Genomic DNA, 12394 nt, shown 5'->3' with positions numbered 1-12394 from the left:
TACATTTAGATACATGTTTGGTTTAGTTACCAAGTAAAAAAAAAAAGAACTAGCGAGAGAAACGCAAGTGTTTTGACCCCACCTACTGACTACAAAGTCGGGTCTTGTCTGGGCTTGTTCATCAACACCAATAGGATACGCCTGTTTCGCAAAGCCAGTCTAAATTTATCCTACACTTGGTTGTTTGCATTATTTTAAGTGAATTTAACCTTTAAAGTTTAACAAAACGTTAAAAAATGTCATTCAAACTGCACTACTTTTTACTTATACTTTTCACTACATTACTTGAGTACATCAAACAGTAATTCTTCTACTTAAGTACAAGCCATTTCAGATACTTTAGGACTTTTACTCAAGTAACATTTCAGTCAGTGACTTGGACTTTTACCAAAGTAATATTTTGTAGAGGTACTTATACTTTTGACTCTGAGATTTCAGTACTTTATATGACACTGAGCCAAAAAGATTAGTAAGGTAGTATTTTTTAATTGTAGGTAATCAGAGCTTCTAACGTACACTAAACCTTTAAGGGAGAGTCCTCGATGGCGCCGAAGCATTTTGATTGGTCGAGTATTATGAGCCAATCATCAAAGTTCTATTCATAGAAAATGGGATTGTTTCCAAAGCTCGTTCAGGGCTGACATTTAAACCATTTGTGAGTAATATGAAAAGTAAACATAATATTTTATCACCAAAAATTTTCTGTGATTTCAGGGATATTTTAATCTTTATAACTATAATGATCATATTAGCAATGATTTCACTCATGTTTTAGAGTGTAACCACATTACAGAACCCTGCAATACAGTATTTATCATCATTACTCACTTAATATCTGTTATATTATATATTATATTCGTTGCCCTGTACCTGTGTAATGACAATAAAGTTTAATTGAATCTAAATCTAATCTAATTATATATTTTCACTAAGTTTGGAGCGGTTTTAATCCTTTAATACCAATTGTATCACATATGATGAGTTTTTAGGATGTTAAATCATCAGTTATTATATTTTCTCAAATACCTGATTTTTACAATCTGACACACGAGAGTGAATAAAATATCTATAGTAAATTGCGTAAAAAAGGCTTAGAGTAATGGCTTTAATTTTGGTGGGATGCAGTTAGCTTTTAATGGGGTTGATTAAAGGGTCTTAACCCCAAACTGCTCCCCGGGCGCCACACAATGGCGGCCCAATGTTTCCCAAGGGGATGCTTGAATGTAGAGGTACATTTCTCCATTGTGAGATCGAAAAAGTTCAATTATTATTACCCACTTTTTAATTCAAAAAAACTTTTCTTGCTCTCCAATTATGAGCATAGTAACACATATTTCTTGTATCTTATAGATTATTTAGGTTGTTTTACCATCGGATTGGTTGAAAGTTATATTTTAGCTTATTGGAGAAATACTGATATTTTATGCAAACTACTTCTATAGGAGTGTGGACAATTCTTTACCATAGATATGGTAAAATAAATATATTTATAAAGCAACGAGATATAAAATACTCCCTGTAAAAAATACACAAAAAAAGAATGTTTCAGTTCTATACAGACAACTGAGAGTTGACGTCTGCGTAAAGCGTTGCTTAACAATTGCTATTCAATGTGCAGCATTTAGTGCAATTAAAACATTTACCACTGAGGCGACTGTTTCTCATTAAGCCAGTTATTAAAGGAATAGTACACCCAAAACATGATTAGCCTTCATTTTCTACTCACCCCCATGCTGAACAACACTCTGGAGTACTTTTTTGATATCTCAAATGCATCTGGAGATCTGGGAGGCTTCTTGCTGTCTGCTGACATTCAAATAATGGAGGTCTATGGTGCCCGAGGCAGAAAGGTCCATAAAAGTCCACAAAAAATGTGTCTATATTCCTCCATACTGTTCGTCCAATGTATTCCAAGTGTCCTGAGTGGGTAGCTTCCATAATTTACTCGAAACGAAGTCATTTAGAATGTTTTTAGAGCATAAACAGTAGTGTATAGGATTTCCTAAAAGCGCGCTCACGAGTCTACGGAAACCGCGGCAGACCAAACCAGATGAAAGTGCGCATTCAGCGTCTGCTCTTGATAATGCAAGCGTAGAAGAAGAAATGTGCTGTTTACCTGTGCAAAGAAAGAAACAACGAAAGAAAAATGTCTGAGGACTTCAGTGTTGAGGAAGAGCATGAGTTCTTTGCCGAGCTGAATGTGCACTTTCATCTGGTTTGGTCTGCCGCGGTTTCCGTAGAATATACACAGCATATACGCTACTGTTTATGCTCTAAAAACATTCTAAATGACTTTGTTTCGAGTAAATTATGGACCCTACCCACTCAGGACACTTGGAATACATTGGACGAGCAGTATGGAGGAATATTGACACGTTTTTTGTGGACTTTTATGGACCTTTCTGCCTCGGGCGCCATAGACCTCCATTATTTGAATGTCAGCAGACAGCAAGAAGCCTCCCAGATCTCCAGATGCATTTGAGATATCAAAAAAGTACTCCAGAGTGTTGTTCAGCATGGGGGTGAGTAGAAAATGAAGGCTAATCATGTTTTGGGTGTACTATTCCTTTAACATAAAAAAAATCTATGTTCTTTGGCGCAGTTTCTTCCTAACTGCCAGAAATTATGACGGAAGAGACACTTCGATTGTTTCTTAGATGTCGATATCGATTTGAGGTGTTTGGATCGAGCCATGATGCTTTTTAAGCTTTAATATCCCCCATGGACCAGCTCCTGCGATGCCACTTATGCCTCACATTAGCTGGTGTATAAGAAACAACAAGAACAAAGGTTTCTGCTTTGGATTTTAGTATGTATATTAAAAAAATGCTATTAATTAAGTTATTTCTGGGCGTGCAGGTGGCGCAGTGGCCTTAGTCCTCAATGCGGCCGACCCGGGTTCGAATCCGACCTGTGGTCCTTTGCCGTATGTCTCTCCCCTTTCCAGCCAGCCTACTGTCCTAAAAACGAGCCACTAGTGCCATAAAAACTCAAGAAAAAAAAACATATTTCTTTTAATGCTTTAAAATGTTTCTAATCAGTTAATCAAAATTAACGCGTTAAAGTCCCAGCCCTAGAATTACTTATCTAGTTTCATTTATTTAAAATAGATGTTTTTTTTTTTGTCTTTGTACGAATGTTCAATGACAATTCTAGGCTCAAAAAATGTGAATTTCTGACAATTCTTTAATTGTTAAGGTTAAATATGTTAAGACTAATGCAAACACACTGCAGAGCGTCTTCTGCCGCAAGACTAGGGGATGCAAAGCAGTTTTTAAGGTGAGGATCATGGCAGGAAAAAGTCGAAACACAGCTTTCAATGTATATTTTACTGTTTGCAGCATCTGATTAAAGCATGTTTCTGTTTTTAAAACCCAATGGTGATGGTCTGAAATAGACCAACTAATAAGTCTATCACTGATAGGCTTGCATGCGGCCTAAAGGAGGTCTGGTTTTGCATGAAATCTGTGTATCCAACCACAACCCCATGATATCCATTGGGTACCAGAGACGGAGTGAGTCATTCCTGTTAGAGTGGGCACTGCCTCGCCGTCCACTGCCAGGTTTCCCTCCCACTGTGGGAGACTTGGCCGTGCACGCTGCGGTGGCACCTGCGCTCGCCAAATGTTGTTCAGTCTTTCTTTTTCAAATCTAAAGCTTTTTTTGTTTTTGTTTTGGTAATGAGCACAAAAAAAAAAGATTCAGACTCAGGCAACATCTCCTTTGCTCTCTTCGTCTTAATTTTAAATAATGATAATAAAGATAAGACTCATTTGAACTGTCACTTACCTGTTGCCTTCCAGTGTCTGACAATGTGGTGCTTATTTACAGTCAGTTCAAGCTGTCCGAGGAACATTAGTTGCTTTGTGTTCACTTACATTTTGTCTTTAACTGGTAAGTGTTATTGCTTTAAAGCACCAGATAGGCAACAAAACCACCTTATTCACAGTCTATTAGAATAGTTTTTTTTTTAGAGATGTAAAGACTGAATTGACGTTTTTCAGGTTTTATCACATCACAAACACATCTTTTGTTTTTTTGTTGTTTTTTTTTGGTTTCAGATTTTCATCAATTTAAAAGAAATAAAGAAAACCCACAATTAGATTAATTAAAGTCAGTTTGTTGTAAGGTTGACTAAAGGTGGAAAGGTGGCACTGAACATGAAGGTGTTAACTTCCATCATGCAACCTGTGCTGCTGAATATAGCTGAGGATTCAGCTGCGTGGTTTAGCTTTTGAGAAGAAGGGAAGAACAAAAGTGGCAATTATAGTAAAATTCTCTGGAAATTGACATGCAACATTAACATAAAGCAAAAGAACTTATGAAGCTTCCAAATCCATTCATGTTTGCTTTGACCTGTAATTCCTTCTCAGGTTCTGAAGGGTTTCCCAGAGTGCCTACAGGCTGATATCTGCCTCCACCTTAACAAGAGCCTCCTCCAGGAGTGTAAGGCGTTTCAAGGAGCAACTAAGGGCTGCCTCCGGGCCCTGGCCATGAGGTTCAAGACCACCCATGCTCCTCCTGGAGACACGCTGGTCCACAGCGGGGACGTGCTCACAGCGCTCTACTTTGTGTCCCGGGGTTCCATCGAGATCCTGAAGGACGACATTGTGGTGGCCATCTTGGGTGAGTTCACCACTAGCTTAGCTTGATTAGTTTGCTCTCAGTTGGATTTTCCTGCATAAAGCTAACATCAAGTGATGAAAGAAGTTTTTTATTCTTACCGATTCTATATAAAAGTAATGGGTTCATATCGTTTTCTCACATTCTGCATGAATATATATATTGTTTTAGAAATAGATTAATATAACAGCTGAATAACAGTTTATTAGTAATTTTTATATATTAAAGTAAATATTCAGGTTTGGGTAATATTTGATGCATAATTCAGGAAGAAAATAAACAGATATTCTTTATATTTAGAATATTTTCACAATTCCAGTATTTCCCCTTTTTTTTATTAAATATTGAAATATTTAACAATAAATTCCCTATAAAAACACTTATCCACACCCTTCACAGTAGTTGGAATAGCTTTTACTTCCATTATGGCAAATAGACTGACCAAGGATGGTCATTTCTTTGCTTTATTCAGGCCGGTGCATCACAGAGCTGTGGAAAGGATTGGTAGTTATTTAAACATAAACTAAACCAATAATTAAAACAGCTTCACACATCACATCCAATTAGATTTTTACATGCCTGATAAAACAAGTTACACTGATAAACTCCAAGTGTGTCTTAAAATTTCAGCACAATTCAGATCTTCATTTAAAAAATGTTCAGTAAAATGGAAAAATATTAAAAGGGAACACAGAAAATATTATGACAATAAAATTACACATTTATTATCCTAAGTGGATAATAAGTCTATATGCCTTTTTATCTAGGTCTCAACAACTTGTGATAGTAACATACAAGTACTACAGGGGGGCAATGTTTGCTAAAGAATCCAGGCCATTAGCTTGGGAAGTCCCATCCTTACACAGAGATCGTAGTGGCCTTACACAATCGTTCTGATCTGAAAGACAAATGTGATTACCGGCAGGTCTGGTTGTAACCAGACAGCGTTAAAATGACAAAATTTCGTTGGCCTTTGTTGTTCTGAATTTCCCTTGAAATATACGATACTGGTAGCCTACTTCCACTTAGCCTGCCTCAAATAAAATTTCGCTGTGATGGCAGAACAGTTTCCAGAATTTTTTTTTAAAAACTTTGTTTCGCAAGTCCGTTTGGCCAAGATTCCATTCTGTGTCCTTTTTTTTTTTTTTTTCGTATTGCCATGCAGAAAAAATTACAGCTGCTGGAAGATGTCTGAATAATGTTCTGTATACCGTTATGGTAACTGTAGTTTTTCAATAAATGAACCTAATATTTTATAGGATCAAAAAGACACATTCATTCCACCGGTAGTCTGTTTTGATCAAATAGAAATAGAGGCCTGCCTCTAATTCTGGCCTCCTTCCAATAATGGCCTGAACCAAGATGCACCTGAGTGAAATAAAGGCCCTGTCCTATATTAGAGGATTTACGGTATATATCTACACCAGTGGGCAGGTGTAGATGGAGAAATGCCACAGCCAAAAATGGTTCCCAGTCCGAGCCTGCTAATGACCGTGTATTTCTACCGCTGTCTGTCCATGGCGGTGACTCTGTATGGGTAACAGAGGGTAGCTGCTGTGTTTCTCTACCGAAAGCCATGGTTTGAAGTCATGTTGGGAGCTGCAGTCCTCCACTTAGCAGCTGAGTGAGGCCTCGGTCAGCTACACATCCTCGTAATGCATAAATGAAAGCAGAACTGCGTATGATTTCTAATTAGCCTTATTAATGAGTCACTGGGACACATCAAAAGAAGCAGGAAGCGGTCCAACTGACGGTCCCATCAGTGCAGCCTGCTTAGCTTTGAACTCCCTTCTTTTAGTGCTAAAGTACTGATGGCGTGCTGCGCTGCAATATGACTGCGTCTGCTGCTATTTTGTGTAAAGTTTCCCAAGATGCAGCGAAGAATACAGGGGTGTGGGCGGACACATAAACACGAAAGTTACAGAAGATACAGTGTGTTTAGAAATGGGAACAAAGAGCAGAGAGAAAGTGATAAAAATAGAAGCTAGAGGAAGAATTGATGAAGAGAGAAGGTAAAATGACAGAAGATAAAAGGTTTTGTGTGGTCGTCTCTGCACTGCGATGCCGAGCGTGACCACAGTCACAGCCGAAGCATATATTTCCATCGACATCTTTCAAATATAATTAGACTATATGTCATTTGCTTTCCTTTTCCCTCCTCTCATAAAACCAGCAGCTGTGTTCTTAGTTTTCCTTTTTAAGGAATTTGGATTCTGCTTTTGTTTTTTTTTACTACAATGTTCTAATAAATGAAATGTGTGTCGAGGGATTTGGTAGGATCCAGACATCGGTACGTCTGTGCAGCGCTTTGACCACATCCGTCCTTCTTTCCTCAACCATCACCATGATTTGCATCCAAATTATGGTGGCAGCCACATGGCGTGACCTATCAGATGACAGGATGTGATCACTTTGGGTGAAACCAGAGTGCAGTGGCTTTAGCCACAGCAAACCAGGAAAGATCCTTCCTCCTGTCCATGCTTCTCCTCAGGATTTAAATTTTTCATCATCCCTCTGCGTTCACCTTTAGGTAAAAACGACATCTTTGGCGAGATGATCCACCTGTTTTCCAAGCCGGGGAAGTCCTGCGCTGACGTACGGGCGCTGAGTTACTGCGACCTACACACCATTCAGAGGGAGGAGATCCTGGAGGTGCTCGATATGTACCCAGAGTTCGCCGACCACTTCTTCACCAACCTGGAGCTGACCTTTGATCTCCGGGATGAAAACGCAAAGGTAACCAGCATGAAGGTGAAACTCCATCTGATCAAAGAGGCACTGAAGTGGATCGAGGGCTTTAAAGTAAAGCCAGCGATTCTGCTTCACTTAAAAGAATCATTCATTTGAATTAAGGCTTTTCTTGATTAATCCTGCTTAGCCCCACTTTACTTAATACTCCAGCTTTGTAGGAATAAAAAATGATCATTGAGTCGGATATTTATTTTCTAGTTGCCCTTTACTGCAAGATTTGTTGGAGCTTTATAGGCGGACATTAGAGCAAGCATGCTCCCAGTAAGCATGATGAATAAAGTGTAAGAGTGGCGTAATGTGATCATAACTCTACATCGTTCAGCTTTCCTTGAAGCTGAACTGAAGGCTGTGGTCAGTAGTTATTTATTTAGACCGGGCCGCTCTCAGAGGAGATCAGACACTCGAGAAACATGCTAAGATTACGGCGAGAACAGGAGAAACACGGCGCCCTAACAGGACCAGCAGCGACTTGTGTTACTTAGTTAAAAAAGACAAAGCAAAGGTGACGACCTTTAATGTCCTTTACTGCTGAGAGTTTTTAGTTGGATCTTTTTACAAGTGAGATTTTGTGGATTTTTTAAACTAAAATGCTAAAATGTGTCGCCTTTTTTTTCGTGTTTAATGACCCTGAATAAAACGTAGCTGAGTTAAATCTATTTCAAAGCCTTTACTCTGGTTATTAGAGCTGATTTCAGTGTTAAGGAAACAATAATTATGTCCTGAATATGAAGCTCTGAGTTTTGATTTAGAGGAAGAAAAGCTGCCTGATCTCAGAGGGATTTTAGTTTAAATAAAAATAAAAAATTTTGCCAAAGTTGTTCAGTTTAATCTAAAAATTCATAGGAATTTTCGTGCTTAATTGATTAGTTTAATAGCCGTCAACAAATTTAATAGTCGATTAATAGTTAACTGAAGTAAAAGAGATAAAACATACCTTTAGCTGACAGAGCGACCCACTTAGAGCTGTAATTATATGACAATTCTAAAAATATATATAAATATTTTGCATTCAACCCTTTAGAGCCCGATCCAAGAATAAAACAAACCAGAAAATTATTTTTCTTTGGTTTGAAGTCCTTATTTGGCCTTTTAACAAAATATGTAAAAAGAAAAAACAGAAATTTTTTTTTGATATTAATAATTTATCACTATGCGATAAGTCATGATTATTTTTTGTGTAGTCTTCTGCCCTCTGTTATCAGGTATATCTGATTGTGTACAATAGGATTTGGAGCCATTAAATTATGCAAAAGGTGTCAGACGCAAAACATTTCAGAAACCGTATGTATCAAATACGACACATTTGGCATTACAGGGTTAAGATCAAAATCATCACTTTTTCGTCAACTTTATCACTTGGGATTACCTCTTCAGGGGAATTCTGGTTCCATTAGCTTATATAGAGTAGAACGAGTTAAAGCAAGAGGCCATTAAAGATAAAAAAAAATACCACAGAGTATAAAAAGAGTATATATAGTATAAAAAATGCATAACAAAAAGAAAAAAGTTGTAATGTCCTGGAATATGTTTCTCTTTGATATAAAAAATATCTACGCAGTAGAGAGCTAATGGAAGACCACACAGTAGTTGACTTGTGTTATTGCACTTCCAATGCAGAGATGCACTGACCTTATAAATAAGTAAAAAATTACACAGGCTACAACATAGTTGGCATGTGTTATTGCACAGTAAGAGAGAATATTGCACATTAGTGACAATAGGTAATGTTTTGCACAAGATGTCCAAGGAGAGGGATGCTGTCCTTTGTCTCATATCTTCTAATCCTCTAATATGCTCTATCCAGAACTCCTCAAGTGAAAACTTTTCTTTTTTTTTTATGCAGGAAAAAATCTTTAAAGAACCTTTCCTATCCAATTATTAATTAAATAATTAATTGATCATTAGCAAAATAATCATTAGTTGCAGCCCTAATTTAATCCTTTCTTCAGTCTAAAAGGTGAAAATATCGCTGCTTGGTAACAGTTAATACTTTTCAACCTATGAAAAATTATTTTAGGGGTTTCAGAGACGCTACTCTACTTTACTGCTGCTCTCTACAGCAGCAGAGATTCATCTTTTACCTCCAACTGCAGAGAAAAATGATTCTACAAAACTTTCAGAGTTTTATCCAGATTTTTATTTTCTTTCAATTTAACATGCATTGCTCACGGTTACATGGAAACTTTATGGTGCTTTTTAACCTGATCATTTGTCTCCTCCTCTGCAGACAACCTACCAAAGTAACTCTAACATGGTCGACGTGAAGTGCCGAAGAAGGGTTTCGTATAAGAGAAAATCCTCCACAGGTAAACTTGACACTTCATATTAAATAATATTTTAATGATAAATGCTAATCCCCCACTTTATTTTAGTTTTCAAATTAAACCACAGAAGCGTCAATAGTATTCCGACGCTTTATATGAATCAACCAGGGGAATCCAAACAGCAGGCTTATAACAATGAAAGTTTGTGCATAGAACTTAATTACCAGCGTTATTTTTAAGCTGTCCTCTGGATTGTTGGGTTTATTTTTGGTTATTTCCCTTTAATGACCCCTCCCCTCATCTCTTTCACTCTAATTGGATGCAGCTTCCCTGCAGACTGTCTAAACAACTTATCTGCTGACTCATGTGATCTGAAATATCAAGAGATAGTAGGTCAGAGTAACGCGTGACCTTCTGTTGCATCAAATCTGAGGCGCTCTTAAGTCAAACTTACTTTTAAGGCGACAACAATTCAGATTCTTTAAAGAACCGTATGTCAGTGAGTTTTTGTGGCCACATTTATGTTTGTTGTAATAAGGACATTTGCCTGCACCTGTGCAGAGAGAACAGGTGGAGCAGAGTCAAAAAAAGATGTTCCTCTGTGGGCCTGAAAATGGTACAGTACACCAAGGCCTGCAGCACGCCGCTCACCTCCCCCGTTAGCAGGTCAGAGCTGCAACATGAGCTAAGGCTGGATGAACAGAGGCATCATGTGGAGGTTTTATTCCTGTAGCCATTGCTGAGCTAAAGCAGAGACACAGCAGGCTATAAATGTATCCTAATGTAGTGTCTGTTGGACAGAACCTATTCCTTTGATTATTTTCTTCTGCGTTCTTACGAGCCTAATTTTCACTCATGTTCAGGTTGTAACGCTTGAAAATTATATATCTTTTCATTTCTGGATTCAATGAAGGAAGCTCACAGGAAGATGAGTAAAAATGAACTATTACTGATAGTGATATCAGACCACATTTATACAAAACATCTAAATTAAGTATCAAGTATCGAAGTACAAGTACACTTTTTAGGTATCTATACTTCATTACTTATTTTTCTTCCTACTTCCGATTGCTCCTTACATTTTCGCATATGTATCTGTACTTTCTATTCCTTACATTTTTAAAACAAAATGTTACTTGTTACTCTTGGCTTTACTTTAATGTTTATAAATATTTATTTCACGTCATGTGCTCCATCCAATGCAGATCATTGGCGCCATCCACATCTAGTGAAAACTAGTGTAATTGGATGAGTCATATAACGCAAACACTCATTGGTTAGCTAAAGGAAATCATCAGAAGCAAGCAGGTGTTCTTCAAACTGCAAACATGAATTGTCTATGCCAGGCATCCCTAAACTCGGTCCTCAAGGCCCCCTGTCCTGCAGGTTTTAGAGGTTTCCTTGCTCCAGCACAGCTTATTTTAATTGAAAGCTGATTAACAGGCTTTTGGTCTACTGCAATCATTATAACCAGCAGTGCTGAAGCAGAGAAACTTCTAAAACCTGCAGGACAGGGGGCCTTGAGGACCGAGTTTAGGGATGCCTGGCATAGACAATTCATGTTTGAAAGAAAAAGATGTTGAAATGTCTGAAAGGTCGGACACAGGCGAGAGCGTATCCCTCATCCTTGGCTCTATCTCAAAGAATTTTTTGAAATAGTCGAAAAATTGAGCTTTCAATTCATATAGTTGCATCTGGCTGTTTTTTTAAAGGTTACTTTATACTTTTATACTTTAAGTAGTTTTTGGAGCACATACTTTTACACTTTTACTTGAGTAAAGAGGTCAAGTTGATACTTCAATTTTTACCAGAGTGTTTTTAAACTGCAGTATGTATACTAATACTGAAGTAACAAATGTGCGTACTAATTAATACCTTTTTAATATCCCCAGGTGGCTTTAACAAAGCCTGATGTAACTCTGCTGGTTCTGATTGTAACAGTTGGCTGGGATTGTGAAGTGATCACAAACTCTGGATGTTAAATGGAAAATATGGAGTAAATATTAGATGTTTGTAGAGATAATTGTGAAAATTAAGATTAGCGAATTGTCATTATTAATCCGTCTCCTCCATCGAAACTTTGAGCTAAACAAACTGACAATTATTTCTACAGCGACATAACCGTAATTGCATAAATCTAAACAAGGACACCCAATGGAAAAGTTGGAGCAGCTGCAAATCCAATATGACCGACACACTAAAATGTAGTGAAGGTTGCTGGGCTCCCTAGCCTTTCTGATGTTTTACATCTTTTTAAACCGCTTTTCCTTTTTGTCATAACATAAAGATATCTCCTTTGTTAGCATGTCCTGCTAATCGAGTTCTCCGACCTCCATTTAGGATGTGATGCCATTTTAACCTCAGACTCCAGAGATAAATCTGGAGAATTTGGAGACCAAAATTAGGACACTATTTTTAAGGTGACTGCTACATGTTTAACTCCTGCAGGCCAGTAGGTGGCGCATGTCACTACCGGATCTGTACTGGTAGCACAATCCATACCATCAGCTAATTTGCACATGTGCAACCAAATATGCATCTCTACCTCTATTTTAATTTGTAAAAAGACCTAAATTACATTTTCCCTCCCTAAATAAGGAAGCGTACTTAACTATAATGTGTTAAAGGTTAATAATGTATTTCCTGAGAAAATAAATGCATTAAAATCCTTTATTTTATCACTCATAGTACCTTCATCTGGTCTGTTCCTGTTTGGCTGTGACTCCATCCTGGAGAGAAATATCAGCTGTGCTGCT

General features: G+C 37.6%; 1 protein-coding gene across 5 annotated transcripts in view; it reads left to right on the top strand.

Annotated features, from left to right (window-relative positions):
* Positions 1 to 12394, top strand: part of LOC119794441 (potassium voltage-gated channel subfamily H member 7-like) — a 126731-nt gene that overhangs the window by 102783 nt on the left and 11554 nt on the right. For 2 of the 5 annotated variants that reach the window (XM_038302020.1, XM_038302023.1), the window contains 3 exons: positions 4372 to 4626; positions 7154 to 7359; positions 9602 to 9680. In XM_038302020.1, coding sequence (XP_038157948.1) covers positions 4372 to 4626; positions 7154 to 7359; positions 9602 to 9680 — 540 coding nt within the window. The remainder of the gene's footprint in view (positions 1 to 4371; positions 4627 to 7153; positions 7360 to 9601; positions 9681 to 12394) is intronic. The other 3 variants (XM_038302021.1, XM_038302018.1, XM_038302019.1) reach the window with 2 other exon arrangements.

The sequence above is a fragment of the Cyprinodon tularosa genome, unplaced genomic scaffold (genome assembly GCF_016077235.1).
Source record: "Cyprinodon tularosa strain WSP-4 unplaced genomic scaffold, ASM1607723v1 ctg48, whole genome shotgun sequence".
In the NCBI taxonomy this organism is placed as follows: domain Eukaryota; kingdom Metazoa; phylum Chordata; class Actinopteri; order Cyprinodontiformes; family Cyprinodontidae; genus Cyprinodon; species Cyprinodon tularosa.
Note: the sequence above shows the minus strand (reverse complement) of the source record. Positions and strands in the feature narration are given on the sequence as shown.